At 35.5% G+C, this 27,666-nt stretch overlaps 1 protein-coding gene across 1 annotated transcript in view; it reads left to right on the top strand.

The window, feature by feature from the left end:
• tgfb2 (transforming growth factor, beta 2) overlaps nt 1–27,666 on the top strand; it is a 54,328-nt gene that overhangs the window by 13,148 nt on the left and 13,514 nt on the right. Inside the window, exon 2 of the mRNA XM_006625685.3 lies at nt 22,174–22,337. Within this exon, the coding sequence (XP_006625748.1) occupies nt 22,174–22,337 (164 nt within the window). The remainder of the gene's footprint in view (nt 1–22,173; nt 22,338–27,666) is intronic.

The following is a 27,666-nucleotide window of genomic DNA, read 5'->3' on the forward strand; positions in this document are numbered from 1 at the left end:
GCATGGTCTTTTGAAGTGATGGCACTGATATTTTTAAAATACTTAACCTTCAGTATGTAGAATCTTAGACCAGTTCATATTATATCTAAAATAAGTAAGAGTAAGAGAGGGAGTATTTGAGCAAGAGAGGGAGTGATTGAGCATTGAAAAACCAGAGTAAAAGAGGGAGTGATTGAGCAATGTTCACATAAACAATAGAGTATCATCAGTATCAAGTGCAAGATTTATTTTTAATGTTCCATGTTTAATGGAACATTATTATAATGTTTAAGGACCCAATGTTATGTGGGTCAGATGTGACAGAAAGGCTGTGGTTGTGGGTGGGGTCCTAACAAAAAGTCAACACCAGTGGGAAAAGTCAGTACCATAGGCAAGACAAGTACCCTTAGGGACAGAGATCTTTGGAGAACACTGTACAGTAGTTCCAAACTATTACTGTGGAGGTAGCATATTATCTTTTATTTTTATTTAACTCAGTTCACATGCCTGTGTAGTTCAGGTAGGTAGCTGCGTCAGCATGCGTAGGCTGCAAAGGAACAAGTAATAGGTTTATTCCATGCTGAAAAGAGAAGAAAGGAAACACAAAGTTTCGACAGCCGAAAGTTCTTTCCTTGTTACAATGTATATTTCAGTAAGAAAGCTTTTTAGTATACTGAGATATATTGTCTTAGAATCAAATTCTTTAATTTTATGCAGTGAGATTTGTTAAGGTTAGTTGCAAACATATTATGGGTACTGGTGATGAAGCCCTTTATTGTGTCAAAAAAATCACTCACTAAGCCAAAGTTAAAACCTAGAAATTCATCAACTTGGATTTCGTTAGATTTGGATGCAAGCTACTGAAGTAGCACTGTGTGACTCTATTCTGGATAGTGGAAAATATTTGGTACTTCGTGTTGTGATCCAATAAAACACATGTCAGAATGTACACATTATGGAACTGAGAGAAGAGGAATTTTGATGTGAGGATGAAATTGATCCAAGAAAGCAATTTATAGCTGTCAGAATTAAACAAAATTCCTTGGTAGATGGGTTAAATGTTCACCATGTTGACTAGCACATGGTCTAATTTACAGACTGATAACTTAACATTGAAGTAAAGCAATCTAAGTCTCAAAGAGTTGTGACAAAACCCTTATATGCTAAAGTGGTTTTAAAAAGTGCAATCCAAAAAGTGGTATTTTTTAAATGAAAAAAATGTTGGTGTCTTGAGAATTATCAAGATCACAAAGTTATATTTTGGTTATATTTTGGGGGTTTAGCTTTTGGATGCATAACTATAAAAATCAATAGTAAGGTAGCACCAAGTATTTCTGTGGAATTGTCTGGAGAATGGAAGTGTTGCTCAGAATAAATTGCTCTGACTCAAAATGATCACAAGAGGGAGAACTGCTCCATTTATATGGACCCAACGCTACAACGCAACAAAACCCCCACACTCACATAGCCACATGTTACAAACCCACTCCTCCATGTACTCACGTTAGGGTTACAAACTCCAGTGAGGGTGGGGGTAGTTTACAACGAAGATGAACTAATGAGCTGGAAACATGAACAGTTCTTGTAAGGCCTTTAAAGGCTGCCCCCTTGAGGTGGGGGTTGTGTAATTAACCTCTTGAGCTTCTGTCATGCAGTAATACCCTAAGACCACTAGATGCCACATTACAAATGCAATTATTCTGTAAGTTATGTGCTTACATTTATATCTCTCATTTAATCTCAAATGCTCTCAAAGTACTTCACATATAGTAGGAGACCCACTTAATCCACTACTAAAGTATTAAGTAAATTTAAAAGGAGGGCTGTTGCATAGCAGATCAAGTGAGAACTTAATGGGAAGGCCAGATTGTGAAAGTCTAAAATGTTTAGTAATGCCAATTTAGTCAGGGTACTGGCTCATATAAACATTAAAGAGTCAAAAAGGAGAAAAACATATAATCTCACTTATTAAATATTGTTTTTTCAAAAGCTAAAGTGTGCCTTTTTAATAATAATTTAATCAATGTTTTTTTCTACAGAGTTTGTCATTTACTTAGGTCAGTTATTTTAGTTATGAATGAAATCAGAGAAGTTGCATTGAAGGGAGATGCAGTGGTTAGCATTGTTGACTTGGTTCAGTTCCCTGAGTGCTATCAGCTGTGTTTTCTCCCTGTGTTTGCATCCCAGGGTCCAAAGACATACATGTAGGTTAATTATTGGTTTCTGGAAGAACTGCCCTGGTATGAGTGTATGTCTGTGCTGGATAAACACAGCATATGGATTTTCCAACTTTTGTAGAAGAGGCTACAGAGCTGTGTGTGTTTTTTTTTTTGAGGATTTGGGATTATATAGTTTCCAATTTATTTAACATATTGTTTAGGTATGAAGCAGTTGTGTCATGAAAACTAAAGCATACTGCTGGATCTACCACAGTACTCTCCATTTACATTTTATTTGTTATTATTTGCTAGTATTGCAATATTTTCTTTTTTGTGCTTTTAGTTTGGACAAATCTAATTAAAATAAAGCAGTTTTATAATGTTCTTTCTCAAGGTGAATCACAAGGAAACAGTTTACTTTAACATTGTATAGTGGTGATGAGCATTTCTGCCTCACTGTAGTGTGGCTCTTTGGTTTAGTTCCTGGGGTGCTTTCTGTGTGGAATTTGTATGCTCTTGCTGTGTTTGCGTGGGTTTCCTCCTGGTGCTCCTGTTTCCTCCCAACAGTCTAAGGACATGCTAGTAGGCTAGTTGGCTTTGGACATTTGGGCCTGGTGTGAGTGTATCCATGTTTGTGTCTGTGTGTGCCTGACGTCCTGTCCATAGCGTATCCTGCCATGTGCCTGTTGCTAGGCTCCGGCTCCCCTGCAACCCTGTATTGGATGAAACAGGTAGAAGATAGATGGATGGATGTTAAATAACATGACCAATTTCTGTGAAATTAAAGGAAATATATTTTTTAATATTATTGCAAATTAATAAGGGATGTTACAGCTTTAAAACTAATGTGATTACCAGTAACAATCTGATTTTATTGTATATTTTGAAGCATGTGGCTCAGGTCTTCCATAGCAAAGCAATCCAGGCTTTAGTATGTGTACAGAAGTAAAGTACCTGTTGTGGCTTGCAAATGTGTTTCTGATACAAAGCCCAGAAAGTAAATTTATGCTGTCCATAAAACTGTCAATGGCATACTGCATCTTCTACTAGGTAATATCTGTTATTTAATTATATACTTCTTTTTACATCAGCACTGAATGGACATTATGCACTTATACTGTAACTGAATAGACAGTCTTTAAAAGTGCATTTTAAGACGTTAATGTAGTCAACAACACATAATTCACATACCTAATACACATTCCTAAAGACTTAAATGATAAGTAAATATTCCATTATTTCCCAGAACTAATCTTTGTCAAACACATACTCATTGGAATGAAGTTCAGCTCTTGAGGGATATAATGTGAACTTTGGAAGTATACTCATCACAATTAGTTGCTTGGTCAGGCACAGTTCTGACAGGATTTTTGCTTGTCGAAAGAGGGGAGGAAACCTGGATCCAGTTTAAGCCCCCCTTTCTCTGCTGGCTTTGTATCAAAATCTGGTTCAAACAGGAAAAGAGGAGAGTTCCACTTAGCCTCGCACTGAAGACAGCTTTACAGGTAGAACATGCACAAAGCCTCTGTAAATGGCAGCACAACAGCTGGTGAAGACATAGAATAATGGGAATAATCATTGATATTGAGTGATGCCAACAAACGTTTAGCAGTATTATTTCATTGATCAGGTGAAATTGTAATTGCAAGCTAGTCACAAAGTGTCTCTTGTTCGAAATAAGCACTTGGGCAGATTTCCTTTTATATATGTCTCTTATCCCGGCATTTACTTTCTGCCGAATTAGTTCCACTTGCGGTTTGGACAGGGGTAGTTGCAAATTAAATTAGTTAGCTGTGAAGTTGTCAGGATTTTAGAGGACATTACAAACCGCTGCGCACAGACTTTTGAGTCGTGTCAGCATAAGTGTTGATCAGGTATAGTGGCGCCTTGCCACATAATAGGTTCCCCATTTGGTGGATACTTATACTTTAGCCCAGTCAAGTGGATTTATGACAGGTGACCTCCAACTGGGGCTTGAGTGCAGATGTGTCTCCCTCTTGGAGTTGCAGTATAAGAGGCATTGATGTGGGCAGTTCATCACTGGAGGTGTCATAATGCACACTATTTATGGTGCCCTGGTTTGTGTCAGAGAGCCAGAATATCCTACTTATCAGAATCCCATCTCCACTGCATTCCTAAGAAGCTGATTCAAAGGAGTTAAGCAGTGCCAGGGTTCCTTTCTGTTTAAAGCAAGAGAAAATTTATAATTATACACTTTCTTATCACTTATTTCTAACAATATTAACTTTGCTTCTATGCTATGCTCAAGATGAAGGCTGGTCCGTGAGCAAGTTAGTGTTATGTGCACCTGCAGTGTGTGTAGCAGCTGATACCAGTGTATTTGCATATTTTAAATATTACCAATTTCAGTCCACCCATTTTCAAATTGCTTCATCCAACCATTAGAGTCATGGGGGACCTGGAGCCTATCATGACAAGCAAAGGGTACAAGGTGGGATACAACCTGGATGGGACACCAGTCCATTGCAGGACATACAGTATACAGACACAAACACTGACTCCAGAAGCATGTTCCCAGACGTCAGTTAACCTACCAGTATGTCTTTGGACCCAAGGAGGAAACATACTGTACATGAACACAGAGAAACTTACTAAGAATGATGCACTATTAAACTTCAATATTTGTGACTACTACATTTGCAGTTTTGTCTATTTATGAAAAACTATTAGTAACCCCTTTATCTGCATTCACCGACCAAAAGCTCCTATTTGCAGGCTGTGCAGTAGGAGAGTAAATGTGAGGCACATAACTTCATCTCACAGATCTGCTTTCTCAGCCTGCATTGGTCTCTGTAATAATGGCCTACCCTGGTTTACAAAGAGTTAAGGTTTATGTAGAAGTGCATCATGGGTTATGTTTTACTTCTTCAGTTTCCATCAGGAAAGTGTTACATATACAGTACGTTGTGTGTAGATCTTTATAAGAGTAATGCCTGTATGCGAGTATTGTATTGTTAAAAGAACCGTTAAGTTATCACAGTCGTCATGAGTCTCACATGAAAGGATAAAAGAAATTAGAAGAAGAAGAATTAGACAAATTGCAGGAACAGGAGAATCAGTTGGTTGAGAAAATGTAAGTTCCTTTCTTGTCTGTTATTACTATGTTATAATAAACTTCATTACAATACGGCAGTGCTGCTTGTATAATAATAACAAGATGTAAAAAATAAAAATATGCTCTACTAAAAATGAAAAAAAAAGACCTCTAATACACTGTTGGGTAAGCTGCAGTGTAACATCATAAAATTATTTTTTTTGCATATGCAATTGTTTGAATTATAGGGAAAAATAAAGCATTGTTTTAAGTTGACAGTATTATGGTTCATTAAAAATACTTGATACCAATAAATGCTATCACCCATTCATCCATTTTCTAACCACTTTATCCAGTACAGGGTCGTGGGGGAGACAGAGCCTGGCCCGGCAAGGAATGGTTGCAAAACAGGATAAACCCAGAATGGGACACCAGTCCATCGTAATTAATACTACCACTATTTCTGAAATAGTGTACGGTTATAACAAAATATTACTACTATAATGCTTGTTTTGCAAGCCACAGAATTACAGACTTCAAGATACCTAACCCTCACAAATACCAAGGCTATACTGTATGCATTTCAATCTAATCAAATAATACTGTACTTTTGTATAAATTCAGTTCTTTCTCTGTTTCCCTGTTGCAGTAAAGCATTCTTTAAAGATGGGATGTTTTTCTTTGTTGCACTTTTTGGATCTGATTTGATTACAGACATATCTGTTTTTGTAATATGGTGACCAACATTTTAACATTCTTGATTTATATTCTGCACTTCAGCTGTATATCCTAACATCCTGCTTGCCATTTTATTGCTCTCAATCCAATATGCTCACAGTGCATTAGCTATTTCCTAGACAATTTATTTCATTCTTAATGTTCTGTCTTTCTAAAAAACAGTCATTTTTTGTCTCATTGCAATACGTTTTTCTATTTATCTTCTGGCTTTTGGTATATACTTTGTATTTATAATAGTATACACTGTATATATATATACAGTATATATAACCTTTCCTTTCATTTTTTTGTTCACTTTAAATGAATATCATCATTTGTTCTCTTTGTCTAAAGTGTTCTTTTAATTGATATATTAAGGTCACTGTTTTCTAAACTTATGATTGAATAATAATTCATTGCATTAATATAGTGCTTTTCTTTACAATACACGTCCTATATAGAAGGCAATGCACTTTTTCACAATCACATGGGTGATAACCAGCTGCCCCATTACGCAGCAGATCAAGTCAAAAACCAAGAAATTGCTTCAGTAATTGAATTAAGTGGGAACTTTAGAATTTAAGATTTTCATACAAACCCAGATTAGGAGACACCATGGCAGTGGTTTTTACTTACTTCTGTAATGTGTCTGTTCTGTGTTTCAAATTGGACACCTTTAGTAGTGCCACCATTTATTTTGTTTACTCTGTATCTAATCTACTTTTTGGAATTCATCTAATTCCTTTCTAATCTCCTAGAAATGCAAGCTTTATGTGTAGCCATTTGCCTTTTAATTATTTTAACACATTAGAAAAAGATATGGAAGTTGCCTTAATTGTAATAAAAAATGAATAAAGACTGGCTTCTGCTCATAACACACAGGACATGTTAAAAACAATCGAACATCTTAATCTCTATCAGGGATAAACAATGTTTTACCTGAACTTTTTTTTACTGTTTAAAATCCTTCTAAAATAAGATAACGTACAGTATATTACATTAGAAACACTCAAAGAACAATGTAGCTTAGATTTGAGGCATGCCTACTTACAAATGGTTTATAAAGACACAAATCAGCCGAGACAAAATCACTTCAGTGATTACACAGAACTGTTATCCAGTAATGCTATAGCAATTACAATTTAAAAAAAAAAACTTTAGGTACCAAGACATTATGTGAAGAGCTTCTAGCATCTGCCTAGTAGTGTATTACCAAGGGCAATATTTTCAGCAAGTAACTGTAGTTATTGGCTTCCTGTTGAAATGGAATTCATTTCCCAGGATGTGCACAAGGAATGTGTTGTTAAGGTAATGAATCCAAAATTCAGAGCAAGACACATAGTGCCAAAAAACACAATGGTATTTTTTTGCTTTTCATCATATTCTGTATGAAGGCATTACATTTGCAAATTAAAAAATGTTTCTTATTTGGATTATTATGTTCTTGTAATGTCCACTTTAAGTTTTAAAGATTTGCCTGAAGGTGAATATTCAGGGTTCCAAAAAGCAGAAGGATATAATTTTTAGGGGCTAAACAACTTACAGGCTGGTAGCCTGTTGTAATTGTTCAGATTATTATTTTGTTATTCTGCTTAAAGATGATAAAATCCATACCATTGGAAACTAATGAAAGTTCAAGAATGTTGCATTTAGGTGAAAATGAGGCTGGTATGTCACGTGTGTTAGAATTTGTACTAACTTTATGAGTTTGAGTGTAACTTTTTTTATCTGAAAGCAATTAAAGTACTGAACTGAACCATCTTTGACAAAGTTACCTAATATTCAATATATAGATTTGTTTACAACAGGTAGTCAGGTCATTTAAACATTTAAACAATTTGTTCTCTGAATCCACTTGGAACAGTATTTGGTATATATACAGTAAACTGAGACAGATTCCCTCTCAAAGTCGGTTGTTACATTAAAAAAGCACAGAACCTACCAACCAATTAAACCCCTTCCACTTGCTGTTGTTCTTAATGCCAAACCTGCTAGGCATTACTGAAATCACAATGCAATTACAATAATGCAATTAATTTTAATTTAATTTAATGAAACTTTATTCTCATAACATGTAACACAGGTATTGCCAAATCATTTGTGTAAAACAGAACAATAATAAAGATACTTATTTGATTTGATAGAAATAATGTACAGTATCCCTTCCAATGGATTATTGTGTTACATGTAGTTACCCCCAGTTACATTATGTAATAAGTCTGAATCTGCAGAGTGTATCCACCCATTGTCCCTCAGGTTGTGACAGGCAGACAAGTACTGACAGCTCCAAAGCTTGCTCATCCTCTCCTAGCAGGATGGGTAGTTTATTATTCAAACCATCATAGAGGTTTATGAATAATATTTTCCTACTCAGGATTTTGAGTAAGTCGGTTTCTGCTATTTTTTCTTGTTTTATTTTTAGGCAAGGTTAGCAGCAATTAAATCTCTATCTTGATTAGTCCCAGGTTACAGTGACTACACAGTCTGTCACTTCTGGATGTGCACTCGTTTTGTGCTCGGCAATTTCTATGGTTTGTCACTGTCTTTTGTTTTGGATTTTTAAACCTGGCAAACCCTGGCTGAATTGAAATCTTTTCCATGCCTGTGACCGATAATATTCAAGCTTGTTGTGTATTATACAGTTCCAATATAATTTATTCTTATTTTCTAAGCAGAGTTTCAGTTTGAATTCTTGTGTTATTGTTGCTGGAAGGTTTGGAAGTGCTTTAGCATTATATGGTGGTAATGTGGTTCAGCTGAGTGAGAGGACAAACTGTAGGAGACAGGAGTCCCGCAGACTTTTGAGGAGGTAGAAGAGTAGGTCACTGTACTGCAGATGGACACAGAAACTCAGTGCTTGTTTCTTTATAGAGTGAGGTAAGTGGAGTGCATTTAAAACACTGGGTGCATTTCCATGAGTCTGCAGGAGATCTTTGCAGAATTTCAGATCTAGGATTTCTGTTGAGCTTTTCCAACTTTATTGGTGGTTTTATTTAGCTAAAGCACTTCTTTATTACATAAATTGTCCTATTTACCTTAGCCTTCAATGCCTCTGTTCCAGGCTGATGCTCTCTGTTGCACTCATACTCAGGTAGAGGCTGTTACAGCTGGTGCTACTGTATGCTCCAAAGTGGTAATGGCAAGTGTAAAACCTATAAAACAGTGTATACCTACTTGTATTTTCCACTAGGATGGCTGCCTGACCACCATTTTGTTCTGTTGTTGACATGTGTCCCATACCACAGACCACTGCTGTGCAAAACCTCTAATAATGCCACATTTCAAATATGGCAATATAATGTTTTTATGTAAACCAAGACAGTTGCCTGACCACCGTTTTTTTCTTACAATTACAGCTTTCCCTGTCATGGGAATTTCTGTTTCAGTTAAAATCAAAACTTGGCAGGTTTTAATAAAACTCAAACCTGCTTCCAACTTGCACTTCACAGATTACAGTGATACTTTTACACCCACGCTATATCGTAATGTGCTTGTACTTGGCCTGTAAAGCAAACAGGCCCTATAAAAAATGCATTTGGCTGATTAACTCAGTATTTACTCAGTAGGCATCTTTATAGTGTGAACCGAATTACTCTATAGTGAAAAACGTATTACAGCCACTTTTCTTTACTACAGAATTTGATGACAATTAAAAATGTTTAGAAGCCTGTGATATGCTCTGGCTCCCCTGTGACCAAGAACCTAATATACAGTAGCAGTTAGAAAATGGATATATGGTTTTTGGAGTTGTTGGTTGACATTAACAGTGACAGTGATGGTAATGTGTGTGCCTGATTTGACTACGAGAAGGCTGTATTGTGGAGAAAATATGTACAGTATATTACTGAAGTGCTGTATTTCTGTATTTGTTTTATGTTCTGTTACTGTATATTATAGTTATCCACTTGTTCCCTGTGCTTTTCAAGATAGGCTTGGAGCCACTGTGATCCTGAATTGGATAAGCAGTTATTGAAAGTGATGTGACATTATAGTTAATACAAAAAATATATAAAAGGGAAATGAGTAGAGACAGTGGACTACATTGCCATATATTATCACTTGTTCACTTGGGGCTTTCTGTCTCATGTAAAATTTAGTCTCTAAGTAAAGTGACACTGTGTCAGTGGTGGGAAACTGCTTAGAATTTCAAACCATAGAGTGACAAGATTGTCCAAAAAATCATGATGTAAATCAGATGGTGAGGAAAAGGAGACTGGCCTATGTCCAGAGTGTGAAATTCAAATTCCAAATTGTAATATTACGGCTAGAAATACATCAAAGGAATCCAAGGAATCAAGTTTAACTAAGGAAGAACTGTTCCGATGCTGTTTCTGTGCATATTAAAATAAGCAAGTGCAAGAAGCTTGATGCAGACCTAAATGGAGGTCAGGGACCTGTAATCTTGGGTATTCATAAGAACCTGATAATTAAAGGGGAACTGCAATGCTATTTTCATATTTCGAGGTTAGAAAGAATTGCAAGAAAGAGCGCATTTCTAACCACAATAAAAGTAGAATGCACATTGTAACTTGTAACACCTCTGATTTATATCACAACAAAATAGAATAAATTTCCAGATATGCGCAACGTCATGTTCTGCGATTCAGAATGAGGCAACAAAACTTCCAGTGACGTGTGCTGCCCTGTGACATTGTAAACAAACAGGCTTGTGAATACCTCTCTTTTAATCCAATAGAACTATTGCTTTAGATTTTGGGGCGGTTTTGCTGACAAATACAACTTACTTGTTAACTCTGCATGCAGATTGCGTTGGAACATTTCTGCAGAGAAATATCTGCTGCACAACCTGTACTTATTCATCGTACATCACATTACATTAGTCATTATGGAGACTAGTGAGCAGGAAGAGCCACATCAAGTCGTAATTCGTGGAACTCGATGGTGAGTTTGCAACAACATGGAGACTTACAATACTTTCACAAAGTTCACAATGTAGTGCTTAATTAGAAATTTGTAAGTTTTTACTATAACATTTTTTTTTTGTTACTGAGATTTAAAGTCTGGTCTGGGAAATTGGGACTGCAGTTCCCCTTTAAAGCAGCTGTAATCTGGATAGGATGAAAACAATATGCTGAAATGTAGTTATTTCACAGATGCTAAATGATTCCCTTAAAATTAGAGGAAGAAAGAGCAAGAAAAAATAAGTTACTGTAAATGTCCACCACATTTAGCGAGGCATCCAACTGGTTATGACTTTAATGGACTCACCCAAGTTTCCCTCACAATAACCAGCAAATACTGTACTTGCTTGAGGCAGAGGTTATGTTGAGAGGGTATGTACGCAGTGTTGAGAATCAGTCTTTACTGCATTGACAGTTGGTGCCAGGAGGTTTTTTATGGAATTAAATCCTATCTAGCAGTACATACAGTAAATAGTACTCTCCTTGCAACTGGATAATATGCTGAAGGGCTTGAACAGCAGGATACCAAGATGTTTTGCAAAGAGTGGTTAAGTACGTACTGTATGTTAACAGGAGTGGAAAAAATGGTCACCAGCTGGATGTGAACAGGAAAAATATGTTTTACTTTGAGAATAATAATTTGATAATTAAATGAACACAACAATAAAATCACAAGAGCTGACAAATGAGATGGGTTCTTGCTCTTTCTACCTGTGTGCCCACCTTATTTTTTTCTCGCTGAAGAGATCAGTTCTTTTTAAGTCAGTCTCCGCGCTATGGCCTCTTTCCAGGGCAGCAATCTGTTTTTTGTATTGTGGTAACCAGAATCAAACGTATTTTGTGGTTGCAGTAGAGCATTATATTATTTGAAAATTACCAAATATCTGTAATATAATCTGTATTTTTAAATAAAATCCTTATGTTGGCTTTTTAAAATGGATTTTCAACAGTGTCTGGATTAGGTCACTTATGACTACAGTTTGTCACAAACAGACATTTTAAATTCTGTACCACCCGTGTGATACAATATGTATCATTTATTTTCTTTTGGCTTGTATAGTGTCATATATCCTGACATAAAACATTGTCTAATTGAAAGATGGGGACATACACTATATTCATTGTTTAAAGCAGCACTTTACATTTTTCTTTATAATATGACAATAAGATATACCATGATTTTAATTATATATTTATGATCTCACTGGTTCCAAGCAGTAAGCTTCGGGGAAGTATATGCAGTTGAAATAAGAATTAGTTTATGAATAGAAAACAGTTCAAATAAGTGGTGAATTACAATTTGTGTATAACCTGTGATGAGAAAACCGTTGACAGATAAAAAATGGGATTATAATCTCTACAAATTCTGAAAACATTTATGGTCATGTATATGGTAGACTCTATCAGAAACTCATATGTTTTATCAAAAAATTACTCTTGATTTTGGTTATTTTGACATCTTTATACAGTATATTGTCAGACTTGAAATGGGCTTCCTGCAGATCAAATGGTGTGGATATTTATTCAAAATATTTAGAAAATCTAATATTTTTTATTAGAGAATCCAAGTTTCTAGATAAAATTTTGTAAGCCACAATTATGAAGGTTCACTCATAGCAGTATTGAGCAAGTCAGTAGTTATCTACACAGTAGAGAAAGAAGTGTGCTCATCCAGAAATTTATGTAAACAAATGATAAATGGCCAGGCAATAAAACAAAAAATATTTTTAATATTGTACAATGACAGTTAATAGCAACATCCAAAATAAACACTAAATGGAAAACCAATCTTAGAAATATACACAGAAACAGCTCATAACAGTGTTCAAATACTCATAGCAATACTGAATTAAAAAAAAAATCAGGATGGTAAACATGGTGTTCAGAAGCCCAATATAATGTATTTAGAGATGCAGTTTTTAACAATGGTGTTAAAATTTGTGATACTGTATATAAAAGGCACACCCAAAACATATACAGTAAAAGTTACCATGATTGAATTAATCTATCTTTCTGTCAGAATAAAGGTCAATAGAGCTCTGCAAATCAATATTAAGTGAAATGAAAAAAAAATTACAGAAATATACACCTTACAATTTAAATGAGTTCCAGTTCCACTGGATTAGATCCACTGATATATGTTATAATTCAAGAATATACTGCAAAAAACAGGATTATTCAAAACAGAAATATACAAAATCATCTGTACTAACTGATAATAAAGTAACAGGCTTAGTCCATAAATTAATCCATAGATAGATTAGTCCAGGCTTAGTCCATATATTTTGTTTTTTGGAGCTCTGAGATGAGTGTTCCCAGTATAACTAGTTGACTAGTGTATTGGCTGACTTGTACAGTAAGTCTTAAGATGTACCACATAGGACAATAACTAGACAAACCAACCTGCTGGATGGACTTTGTACCAGTCTGATGTATTTTCTGTGCTATACATTGAAGACAGAGTAATCCAATGAAAACAGAAGAGAGCTTCCTTAAGGTCAAAGTGGTGCAACGTATTTACTGGCCATCTGAAGGATGAACTGCCATGTTGCATTGCAAAAAAGAGTAAAGAGTAAACTTCTATGGGACTGGTTATAACCAACAAGGCAAGCCATATTGGCAGAGAGTTTTGTAAAAGGTTATTTGAATCTGCTCCTTCACTCTTTTCTAGTATGTTCATAATACACAGGTTGTGTTATGGGCCTTCCAATTCAGCTTGACAGAACATTAAGCAAAGATATCTCCCTTTCTGGTTGGCATTCTTAGGAGTAGCCACACACTTCTTGTGCAGAAGAAAGTGGGGTGAAAATCCTCTCTTCTACCCGCTGAACACAATAATTTAATATATGAAAATTGCCAATGAGTTTTATAAGACATTACCTGATTCATTTCACAATTCTTTCAATGAGTAAAACTATTTTCCAGCCAATCAGGAGATTATGAGCCTAAGAGATCATTACAGGGATGAACCTTATCCAGTGTTGCAGTCTCCGAGGTAAGGTTTCCTTGGTTCTTATGGACAGGGAATTAGGACCTCTCTCCACACAGCAGCTGATTAATCAATTTTATCATGGGTCTGTTTATGGTGACCATAAATGTAAATACTTTCCTAATTTTTGTAGTGACTATTAAAATTAAACAGTGGGAGCTCCTTACCTGGCGTCTTGGTCACAAATCTCTGGAAGTTCAGAAAAATAGAATTATGAAAAGAACATATTTATTAGCATGTAGTTTGTTAGCATATCTCTTTGGAATGTTTGTAATGGAACATGTGACTAGAAAACCCAGTTACCTTGAACCACAATGACAAAATACTGAGTGGAGACAATACTTATTAGGGGTCGTATGTGGACAGTCCACTGGGCACAGTATTATTTAAAGCAAAAACCCTGCTGTTAGGGATTATGGTGATGACCTAATTAGCTAATTTGCAAGGATTTATGCATCTTAATCATACAGTAAGTACTATGTAATTCATTCTGAAGAGTTTACTTTTACTTTTCAACCATATGTGACATTATAAAGAATGGTGTTTGCTACTTATATCAGTATTCCAATGAAGCAGCTAATATACTAATATGACGTAAAGAAAATAAGTTACATTTAACCCAAAAATAGAATAAAAAGTTTCACCATGTATTATCTCATTGAGTGGTAGTTAGTGAATGTAGCTGTGGGATAAGGCACAAAGGGGAAGTATAACAGTCAAACTGGAAAAATATCAAAGCATGCCAGCAATTATTTTTAATCCCTGTTATTAGGGTGAAGGTTGCAGCCAGAGAGACTTCCGCCACAGTTGTGCACTGTGAAGAATCAGCTTGTACGATTCTTCAAGAATGTTTTCTTTTTCCTAACATCAGGAAGCACAGTTAATTTGTAACACAATTTGTCCTTTGGAGTTTCCTGTTGTTAGACTGTTAAGTAGCCCCATGGAGCCATGGATTCAATTTGAAAAATTATTGCTCCTCAGAAGAACATAGCAGTAAGAAATCAGATTAGCCACTAATTGGTATAATGGTCATACATTTAAAAAAATAATTTTGTTATTTTAAATATATATACATATTTTAATTTTCCATTAAAAAGTATTGATATACAATCTTATCAAGAAGTTCTAAAAACAATTAAATTGAAAATTATATTAAAACTGATTTGGTAAAAACACATTCATGATTTAATATCAGTGGATCAGTGGAATATCAGTAGAAAGCCATGCATGTATGCAAGTTAATTCTCTAACTATTGCCAATGGGTCTACTCCTCTTCTCAAGCTGTTTAAATCAATGAGTCAGTCAAAGTGACGTGTGGTCCAACTTTTGCAATATGTGGTGTCATCATAGCTTCTCTTGACTTTGTGCCCGATTGCCCCTGTAAAGTGAGATGGAGGAGTGCAGTGGCTAGGGGAGAGGCCATTTATTTTTCTAATTTATTGAATGGAAAATGCACATGGGGAGGGACGATTAATGAGAAAAGTACTGTCAGCAGAAGTAGCCAGCAGACCACATAAATAAAAGGTTTACCTTTGTTTCAATGGGAGATCATGTTGTCTTTAGACAAGCCCCTAGGTCCCTTTCCCACTGTGTGCTTTCTTACTGTGTAACTCCTGTGGTTTAATTATGTTCTAGATTTTTCATACCTAACTACAAGCTCTGCAAACATTCACTTCACGTCTATCTACTCAATTAGAAATCCCATAACATTTTACTGCATTGTCTGAATAATTACTTTATTGTTAATCATTTTTCCAAGCTTTGTATCATCACCAGGTTTAATTTGTTACTGACAATTTGATTAATATGACCTTTTGCATATGAAGAGGAATGGCAGCAACAGCACAGAGCCCTGTGGGAATCCACTTCTGACTGACGCTTCCTATCTGTTACTCTTCAGATTCTGTGCTGGAGATAGATTTGAATCCATCTACATGGCTCACCCTCAATTCCTACATCTTTTAATCAATAGCCAATGTATGGGGAAACGTGTTAGATCCTTTATGAAAATCGACATGCAGAGTGTCAGGTGCTTTCTTTTTGTAGATTCTTCAGAAAAATCTAGAATAGGTCTTCTCTACAGAACTGTATTCCCTGTCACCAATAACAGAATTGCTTTAAAAATAAGATTTTTTCCCTAATGATATACTCTAGAACAGGGGTAGGGAACCTTTTTTTCTGCCAAGAGCCATTTGGATATTTATAGCATCATTCGCGGGCCATACAAAATTATCAATTTAAAAATTAGCCTGCTATATTTGGTCAAACATTTAATTAACTCACCCCTAATGTGATGGCTGGAACTGCTTCTCTTTGGTGAGGCATGTGATGTTAGCTGCCACTGATGATGTTGCTACTCGCAACTGCTTTTCCAGGTTTGTGTCGGTCAGTCTGAAGCGCAGTCGATCAAACAGCCACTTGCTATCATTGAGCTCCCTGACAAGTTTTCCCTTCATCTCCATGACCTGCTTGACTTCATCCTGCAGTTCGAAAAACACAGTGTGTTAACACTTTCACAACGTGTACACTCCAGGCCTGCCTTGCACTGACTGTCCTCTGAATCACCGCAATACAGGCAGACAGGCCGCGGGCAGCCGACGAGAAACATGCGTGTCTGTCCCGTCATGTACTCGTATGTGTCCTGTCTATTCCGTAATGGACGTTCCTTGCTTGTCCCTCAAAATGTACGTTATTATTATGATTCACTTAATATAAATTTATGTTGCTATGAAAAAAGCTCCTAGATTTATTGAATTTCGAGTCCTGCCTGCGTAGGGCTGGGCGATATGGCCAAAAACATTATCACGATAAAAATGTTAATATCAGTCAATATCGATAATTATCACGATAAATGTCAAATCATTATTTCTTTCAAGTTTAAAGACAGATTTTTTCTCCTGAGTGAAAGTTGAAGAAACCAGACAGTTAATTGGTAAATTAAACAACTCTTTATTTTAAGAACACAACACTTGCCAAACAGCAGAAACATTAAATAAATCTGTTAGCTGCCCGGTCTGCAACACGCATGCGCAAAGCATGAACATTTATCGAACTTTTGTTAAAATTATATCGAGGAAAATTATATCGCGCCAACTCTACGCCTGCGGTTGCCTTGGCAGGGCCAGACCAAATGATTTCGCGGGCCGGACGTTCCCCACCCCTGCTCTAGAATATTAGACAATTTTGTGTATATTAGAATTTTGATGGCAGTCTTTCAGTTTCCTTGATTATTTATATTTTTGAAATGACTGTTAAAAATCTAACCGCTGCTAGTGCTTTGCAAATTACTTCACTGAGCTAATTACAAACCATTGGGTGATGTGTGAGCCTAGTGATGCATTAGTTTGTCTGCTACTTAGTTTTCTGTGCCATATATGATTTGTAGCAATTAGCATATTTATTTATTCTTCATTAGTAAAGATATATAGTAAGTGAAATAGTTATTTAGGATATCTGTGATTTCATTTCATCATACACTACACCTGCAAATTCTCATTTAATTATCATGAAATACAAATTGTGCAGGGCCACATGAATGTTAGTCTTACAAACTTTTTCATCAGTTAGTGTGCTGTAGTGTACTGTTTGCCTGTGAGATTGATTAGGTTGTTATTTGAGTGCACTGATGTATGCACAGGGTATTGTGTTATCTGAGCAATATTACAGTTTTGATGATCTTTCATAGTGCCATTGTTGACAAAAAAAAGTCAAAAAACTGAATTTGTGATTTGGCAGGTGTGTTTTGAGTAGAGCCTTTTTCTTAATGTGGTGAAATGTAGGATTACCTTTCACACTCATCCTCCAAGGGTTTTGAATCTCTAGTGATTTTGTACTACAGTAGTATTGCAATAATTTGCATTTCTAACAGGTTAACCTGAGTATAGCACAGTAAACGTGTTTTAAACTCTTCAGCTCTACTCCTTTAAATGGAAACAAGTGGAGCACCCATGGGTGTAGCCAACAGAGTATCACCTACTGTAAATGTACTCTTTTCTAATACAAGAAGTTGCCCAATAGACATCTATAAAAAGATGTATTCTTTGATTTACAGTAGAATTGTCAGTAAAACAAAATTTTAGCAATGTTTCATAACTGTAACTGTGATTTTTTAAGTTACAATTCCAAAGTGATTACATCATCTGTTAAATAAAAAAATAAACCTTGTCACTTTGCATTTGTAACAGACCTTACAAAAGTATTAACAAATTTGGCTTGTGTAACTGAATGACTAAAAATCTCTTGGCAGCGAATAATAATAATTTTCCCTTTTCTATAACCCTATCATATATTTAATCATGCTCTAGGTTTATCACGATAAACTGTATTGCTCTCCTATTTTTATAATTCTGATGACTGCCAGTCCCATCTCTGCAGATATGGAGCATTCTGAATGAAACTCCTTGTATAAGATGAATATAGGCAGTGTTAGTTTCAGCACAACGGTGTCATTCATGGTGTTAAAGTTTTTATTGGTGTGTTTTTAAATCCAGACCTGTGAGAGGAAGTTGAAGTGTGACTTTTATGTTGATCTAGCTTGTTTTGTTGATAAGAAGAAAGCACTGTTATTGTTGGCCTGTTTGATGTTTCTCAGAAAAGAGAAAAAGGGATAACTGCAGCTGCCTTTTATTTGTCATTCATTCCATGCACAGCTTCCAGGTTTCCTTGTGCAGTCTGAAACTGGAACATCAATTTTGCTCGATTTTCCATGACAGATGGACTGTCTCTGTAGAATTTGTGGCTCCTCTTAAGAAAGAAGGGTAAGAAACATAAGGGGACATTTCAGCCCGTCTGACTTGTTTGATGCTTAGTAGCTAGTTGAGTGCAGAGTCTCATTGTGCCACTTCTTGAATGACTCCAGAATGTGGTCTTGGTTAGATAGAGTGTTCCAGATCGCTTTGGGGTGCTTTCTATTCTCTCTATCCTTTGTGTCTAGGTCACTGGGTGCCCTTGTGACCGTGTGTCCCTGTTTCTTTCCATAGCGAAAGTGTCCATTTTGAAATGAACTATATACAGTGTTTTAAAGGAGAATTTTGATAATGTGTTAAATGCCACAGACTTTCTCAAACAAAAGTACGTCTCCCCTATTTTCACCTTGTTCATGTTTTCTTTGCGACATTTGGTATAGAAGTATTTCTCTATTCAAATAAGATTGTGATCATGATTATCTCAGGATTCATAACAGTATTCTTTCATTTCTGAAAATATAATGTATAATTTTAGTAGCACTTTTAAAGAATAGGAAAGTTAATTAGCAGATATTTAGCTGGTTGTTATGTGATTTCTAAAACAATGGTAGCATTACATAGTATTTATAACGGATTTAATTGAAGCATTTAATAGACCATATGACAATAAAATCCATTGGCAACTTTGCCGTTACTTTGCTGTGGAAATTGCCAAGGCAGTATGTTTAAGTAACATGACATGGATTTAAGAACCTATGCCAATTTGCACCTTCAAATACAGCAACCTTACCCAACAACGACATAACAAAGTGGATAAACAATTTTACAGAGCACGCAGGTTGGACTATTTGTGTGGTTACAAATGTGACTGCAATTGCTCTTTCCATGGTTCATTACTTAAAAATCTTCAAACCAAGCATTTATTTCCACCACAATATCAAGCTGTCGGTTGTTGTAGTGAGGTCTGTAGTGTGCGTCCACGAAGCTGCTTGAAAAGTTGTTTTTTTTCCAGAACGTCTGTTGGAAATGCCTATAGACTACATTTCTTTATGTTTACTCAATAACATACCTTTTCTTTCTTGTTTCTATGAATCTCACAAACACCTAACTTGGTATGGTAATACATTATAGTTTCTAGGTAAACATAGAATCACAAATTATATATTCTTTTTTCCTTGAATTTTGTATTCCACAGTTGTTATTCAATGTGATATACAATTACAACTGTGGTCCATGAAAGAAATGTAGACTACAGATGAGTACTCTTCAGGCAATTGTTTGTCATTATCCACTTTTTACATTGCATGCCGGCAGTACAGACAATAGGGTTAAGCAAAGAATTGTGGTCAGACATATCTTTCACCATTATCAGTGCAAATTTCAAGGGATGCTGTGGCCTGGGAAGCCGATTTACAACCTCTCCTTCCCTGTTCATCCTCTTTCTGGAGTCACAGTCACAGTTAACTAATGACAGAGCCCAGATCTGAACCACTGTCGACTATGAGAAGAAGCAGCCTGTGCTGGAAGGAAAAAAACCTTTCCCTGGTAGTATGGAAAGAGGAAAAGTGATCCAAAGGCAATTATGTTAAAAATATACTCGTATAAGATAGCACCCTACCCATCATGGTGCCTTACAACAGTCAAATATATATTTTTCCATATTTAAACAACCAGGATTGATGCAGATCACAACTTCAAATAAAACGTAGCAACTATTCTATACTGTACAGTAAGGTTACATTTATTATTTAATTGTTCTACTTTTCCCCATTGGCATTGATGATAGTAGGAGGATGAATCCTGGCTGATTTGGCCAGAATTCTGATTATGCAGAAAGTGTTAAATGTTTAGAATAATAGATTCTGTCCTATTTTCTATTTTTAATTCCTGCAAAACCCTTACTTTACATTCAGAAATTGTGTGGGCTCTTAAGGCAACAGAAGGGCTGAACACTTTCCAAAGCTTTCATGAGAATTGTAATTGTCCAGTCAACTGTTCCTAAGTGTGATTATTTCAAAAGACAGCTTTTTTAAACTGAAACCTTCCCAGCATATTAGTAAGGAATTATTTTGTCAAAGTTTTATTTACTCATAATAAAATATGATTGCTATAAAGTGTGTTGGCATGGCATTCCACAATTCTCGTTGGCAGTAGCCTAAAACATTATCCACTGTATTGGAATATCACCAGATCAGACTTAAAACACATTTAGTTGACGTAAAATTGGTAAAATATACAGATTTATGAGACTATTTTACACATCTTCTTTTTATTGTTTTCTGGATTTATACTGCTTTTTGATCTTCTGTAATCCAGAAAGAGGGACATTATGTAAATTATTTTGTAATGTCCTACCATTCCTTAACCATTTACTGCAAGTTGTGTTTCTATAGTTTTTTTAATTAAATTTATTTAAAGAGAACTTTACCTTATTTTCTAGACATGACCTGAAAATCATAACAACAGTAAACTGTAACACTAATCAGTGTTTTAATAATATGAAAATGATAATACCTTTTTCAGTTCAAAGTTTAGTTCAGTTGCAAAATCCCATATGATTTACATGTTGGAAAAAATGTATACTTTATTTCTGTATAGAAGTGTTATAAATACATTATGAAGTGAATACAATTTAAGATTGGTGTTTTTCTTATATCGAGATAGTATATACACAAATATATAATTTGTTTTATAGTACATATCATATAAACTTGCCAAATAATTCTCAGAATGCCTTGTCCAACTAAAGATAAAAAATGTCAAACTTAAGATTTTTACAGCACGTCAGTGTGACCATTTTTTGTTTAGATGCAAATTAAGCTGCTAGAGTGCCTTAATGAACTGGTTTAATTGTGGGCTTATCAATTAGCACTCATTGTGTTAATGGGAGAACTGTGAATGTATGCTTATGACTTACTATTTTCTGGCTTTTTTACACAGATTCCATAAGTATTTCCAAAGTATGACAACAATGGTAACATACTGTAAAATCAGTTATTGTATGTTTATCAAAATGATTACCTGAATAAAATCTACAAAAAAAACCCCAACTTAAAACAACTGTCATCTTTATCAAGCTTCTAATTTTAATCACAGAAGAGATGAATATTTGGAATTTTAAAGGATTTGTATGTCTTGTTAGGGTATGTTGTCTCTACAACAGGGGTGGGCTGTGCTGGTTCACCAGTGCCAGGTTCCTGTAGGTTTTAGTAGGACCTTTCAATAAGCACCTACTGTAGTTAATACCTGGAAAAAGCAGGGGATTTGAATTTTCATCTACTTAATTGGTTCAATTAAGTCACTAAGGTCCTCAGATGTGGTGTATTTCAGAAGTAAACTTGGTTGGCATCTGAGAGCTAAGGTTGCCTATCACTGCTGTACACCATTCACAACACAATTTCAAGCAATCAGTTTCCCATTCATATTATATGAACATACTGTAGTTGCAAAATGAAAATTACATGCTGTATATGTCTTTATAATCCTTATGCCTAATCATTTCCTTTTTAAAAAAAAGCCAGACTGTAGAACCGTGCTGAATTATGTTAGGATTGGAATTTATCAGCATTCGAATAGAAATAGAGCGACCGTGGCTATCAGATTTCAGGTGTGTTTCAGGATAAACGTTTTAACATTTTCCTTATCACATCTTCAAATCCTTTCCAGATGTCATCTCTTCGACGCTATATAATCCTTACTTCAGACGACTCACATTTGATGTCTCACCAATGGAGAAGAATGCCTCAAATTTGGTGAAGGCGGAACTTAGGATTTTTCGATTACCAAATCCAAAGGCAAGAGTTTCTGAGCAGCGAATAGAACTTTATCAGGTAATTTGTCTTTTTTATACAGTAAAGGTAAAGGTATCACTGCCTGTGGAAAAAATTAAAATGTGTTTTACTGTATTTCTCATAAAATATATAAACTATTGTAACTATAAACAAAGTGTATGTACAAACATAGAATATGTAGAAATACACAAAGCTTTGCTGATTTTCCAAACATATTTCCAAACCAAAAGTATTGTTTTTGCAATAATAATTTCTTAGTAAAGTTCCTGTTTTTTAAACAAAGACCTATGAACAGTTACTGTATCTCCCTACTTAGTGATGCTACTTAACATTGTTACAGCAAAGCAGAAGAGTGATGCTTTTTTCCAAATATGTGAGCAGTTTCACAGCTCTACAATTCCAGACTGTTTGTACAGTAGCGAAGCACTTCTTGTGAAAAGAGCATAGCTACAGCTTTTATGAAAATGTATTGACTCACATACTGTACACTCAATTATTGATTAACTTTTGCAAAATTAGTAGCTCTCACTGAACAGTACAGTTAAAGTATGAACTCAAAGGAGAACTACTGTAAGAGGAGACCGTTTGGAGAATGTTGTGTCTGAAGGGCTCCAGTAAACCTTAAATTAACTCTAGTGAAATTGATACATTGTTTGTTCCATTTACAGACACACACTGATTTTGTACAAGTTTCCTTTTCTGTCCTATGTGTAATGTTGAGTATGCCTGTGTAAGTGGTTTTTAAACAAGATACAACTAATGTTATGTTTTTATGTAAAAGATCAAATGGCAATGTGGCTCATCTAGCCTGTTAGGCAGTTAGTAGCTAATAGATTTGAGGATCACATTGTGACATTTCTTTTAAGAAGTGAGGGTGATGGCTCACCAACATGGAAGGACAGCTTGTTCCTTACTTCCACAGTCATTTATGTAAAGAACTGCCTCCTATGGTCTGTTTTAATTGCCCTTCAGCTTAGATTCCTCTAAGCTGTGTCTAAGCTGGATGCATGCATAAAGTCGATTCATTCATCCAATTTAGAATCGCTCCAATACAGGGTAACAGGGAAGCCGAACTCTATACCGTCCAGCAACAGGCACAAGGCAGGGAACATCCAGGACGGAATGCCAGTCCATCACAGGGTACACAAAGACACAGGCAAATCACACACTCACACTAGGGCCAGTTTTCCCAGAAGACAATTTATTATATAAAAATGTAATACATACATTACTGTTAGGACTTATAACAATTTTAAACTAGAGGCTTAAAATACTATATTGCATTATAGTTGCAAAATGTTTTAGTACAATTTGTCAAGTGAGAAAATAAAATAATGTTTTAAACAGTTGTTCCTACAGAGCTAATTTTAAGTAAGGAAGGCTGATCAGACGTGACACTTAGTTAATGATTTTTCACAAGCCTGGTAGGTGGAGGATTTCTGTTTAGGAATGTTTTCAGTTGGTTCCTGTATGAGTTGCCTATACGAAATTGTGCAATACTGCATCACATCTATCCAAAAACAACAACAAAAGAAATACCTAGCAATAAGTTATTTATGAAGAGCATCACCATTAGCCATTTAATCACCACCTTCAGAACCTGACATTTTCACGAGAGTTAATATTGACACTGCAATGTTTAGATTTTCACATTCTACAGTGCCTTGCTTTTGCAAAGTAGCAAAACAGTATAAATTACAAAACACCTCATAACACCTTGGATGTTCCTGAAACACCTCTGGACTTTCTCCTTGAGGAAATTGAGAGTTCCCATCACAATACATTTATTGTGGTTGCATAAAAAATTGTAAATGATTTTGTTGAAAAATATTTTAAATATATCATGTTTGTTTGTGCTGCATCAGCGTTTCTCAAACTAGAGTTTCCAAACTCACAAGGAGGTTGCAAAGCTATTTACGAGTGGTGTAGGATGTGGAAAATGCTGACAGAACCTTATTTACAAAATTGTAGCCATAAACATCTAAAGTCATTTGAAAAGAAAAGTTGTAAGGCCAGCTTTAGCTACCAGAAGGCCCAAACAATTAATCTTAATTCAATAATAGAGGTTTATCATGCATATTGGACCCTTTTGACTGCATAGTCAAAACTTCTATTATTTATTTTATAGTCAATCAATTCATTTTTTTTTAATTTGTATTATTTATGAATGATAAGTACAATATACCTTTTATTTTGGGGTAATTTCATGCATACATTTGATTACATACTTTATGTTTAACATCATAATTTCAGGTGACCATAAGTATCGGGGCACATTACTTTAAGTAAATTTGTGGCATTATCTGAATTATGCACCCCAGGGAGCTCACCAAACTCTTTGTGTAATTATTCTCAAAACAGGCATACCTTATTGAATCCAATCCACTCTAAACCTTTTTCATTTTTTTTCTCCTGGTGAGCTCATTGCTTGCATTAGTCGTGTGATTTGTTGTGTGTTTTGGGTCATTAACGTACTGCATGGTGCTGCTCAGTTAGTATGGAAGCATTTTCTTCTACATATGCAAATACAATGTTGCTGTAAATTCCACAATTAATTCTTTAATGGTGCAGCCACCATTAGTGACATCCTCAAGAAAGATGAATGAACTTAGTCTAGAGGCAGCCATGTGCAGGGCATGACATTGCCTCTACTATGCTTCAAAGATTAGATGTTCTTTGGAGCATGTGCAGTTCCTTACTTTCTGTCACTTTGGTAATAGCTGATCTTTCTATAAAGGTCTCACCTGCCTTAGACTTACAAAACTCTCCTAGCTCATCTTTGTAATGATGGGAGGTTTATTTTAGCCAGCAGCCATATCACCCTGCAACTCACAACTGGCAACCCACTGAAGCTAACCAGGTGTGAGCCTGGTCAGTACCTGGATGGGAGAGCTCCTGGAAAAAATTATGGATGCTGCTGGAAGAGGTGTTATGTGGGTCCTAATGCCCCAGTATAGTGACAGGGACACTGTACTGTAAAAAGGCATGGATGAGACATAAAACCAAGGTCCTGACTCTCTGTGGTCATTAAAAATCCATGGGTGTTTCTCGAAAAGAGTAGGGGTGTAACCCCAGCGTTCTGGCCAAATTTCCCTTTGGCCCTTACCAGTCATGGCTTCCGAATAATCCCCATCTATGAACTTGCTTCATCACTCTGCTCTCCTCCCCACCAATAGCTGATGTGTGGTGAGTGTTCTGGTGCACTATGGCTGCAGTCACATCATCTAGGTGGATGCTGCACATTGGTGGTGGTGGAGGGGAGTCCTTATTACCTGTAAAGGACTTTAAATGGAGTGTCTAGAAAAGCGCTATATAAGTGTAAGCAATTATTATTATTATAATTATTTTGGGCTCTGCTTCCTTTTTAATTCTGCTGTCTCAGTCATGACTAAACAGTAGATTTTGATAGGTAAAAGGTCTCCTAGCTCATCTTTGTAATGATGGAAGGTTTATTTTAGCCACCAGCCATACAGTATCACCCTGCAACTCACAATTGGCAACCCACAACTGGCCTTTACACCTGTGCTCTGGAGGTTGTTGGACACATCACTATAACATTTTTTAACAGCTGAATCATTTTTCTGCCAATTGCAGATGTTTTTTTTTTAGGCCAAGCCGGTCTTGGCTGATTGATAATCTTACTTCATAGTTTTGTTTTCTGAATGAACCAGATTGCTATTTTTCACTTGCCCAATTTCAGTGCTATGTTTCTGATTGTTTTTTATCTTACACCTTCAAAACTGCCTACTTTTTGTTTAAAGAAAGTTCTTCGGTTTTCATTTAATTTAAATAACTGACCCCAGTCAATAAAGTTAAGCCAAGACAAGTTGATAGGATGTTTACAATTCTTTTATGACTGCCTAATTACCGAACAACAGACAAAACCTGGACAACAAGAGTCAACTGCAAACCAATGTCACAATACGTTTGTTCTTTCAACATACAGAGATTAAAAAATTCCACTTTAGGCTTCATTCTCCTAATATTTTGGAGAGCTCTGCTCTGTATGTAGAAAAGATTAAATTAAAAAGACACTGTTGGGTTGCATGATCATCTCTTGATATTTAAGATCAACTTAGATAAGTGATTATTGAAATCCTAGAGCGGTACATCCACAGTAATCTATTCCTGATCAGTGGCCTCAAGCAGTACCTGATCAGTAAAACAATTCTTGCTTATACTGTATATACTGTATATAATGCATATAACAAAGCAGTAGACATCAGTTATTGTCTGCAGTAACTAGATGTTGAGTATGAGATTATTTTTCATGTGACATCAGTTTTTCAGTAACATTTTCCAGCTTTGAGTCTGAACATGCTTGATTTATATAGAATGATTCCCATTTCAGCCAGAGAAAGTTGGAGATATTACACATTGTTAGTCTATCAAGTTACCTGCATGCTCTGGTGCTCAGTTTGGAATGGTGGACTGATTCAGGAAGTATCTGGATGGGGTGATGCAAATTCTACTTGATGGTTTGATTTATGATTTGAGTTCACCCTAATTAAAGAAGAACATAACCTTCTCCTGATCTGTGAATCTCTATTACTTCATCCCTGATTTGTTTTAAAAGTTCCTTGAGCTTCATGGTCAATCATTCATGACATGTGAGTTGCGGCTTGAAATGTAATATCTGTCTTAGAGAACTAACAGTGACAGATGACTATTTTGTAGTCAAGTGAAATCACTTTATTTACACACTGAAATCATAATAATAATTTTGGGACCTTTCATTCTACTCTTTTGCACCTGAAATAAATTAAGAATTATTATCAAAGGGGGTTAAATATTTATGCAACTAATCATTTTATGGGTTTCTTTGATTTAATTACATTTTTAAATAAATTTGAGCTTTTCGGTTTGTTTATAATACATTGCAAAAATTACAAATATAAAGTTCTATTTGAAAGTGTTTGGATTGCAAGCTCAAATAGCATTAAAATGTGGTCATCTCACCAGCGGATAAATAATTTTTCAAGACACAGTGCATCAATTACAAGAAAGTGTAACAGAAATGAAAACAGTTTTCACCATGCTTTATTTTCAGAATAAGTGTTCAGCAACTGAAGACCAGAAATGGAACAAAAAACGATGTAATATGCTTTCATAGTTTCATCCAAATGAGCTAACCTTTGGAAGCACAGGTTCCATGATTAAGATTTAGCAAGAGTGCACATGAAACTGAAAACACTTGCTCGGTTGACAGAGTTTACGGCAAATGTAACAGAATTTACAGATGATTAAAGAGTGCGTTATTGTAGCTCAGATTTCTGCAGTTTTGTATCAATCTGCACAGTTTTAATAGGACAGAATACAATCAGAAATGTTATATATGAAGGCATTAATGTAGTGTAACACTGTAATA

This window comes from Lepisosteus oculatus, chromosome 2 (assembly GCF_040954835.1).
Source record: "Lepisosteus oculatus isolate fLepOcu1 chromosome 2, fLepOcu1.hap2, whole genome shotgun sequence".
Taxonomy (NCBI): Eukaryota; Metazoa; Chordata; class Actinopteri; order Semionotiformes; family Lepisosteidae; genus Lepisosteus; species Lepisosteus oculatus.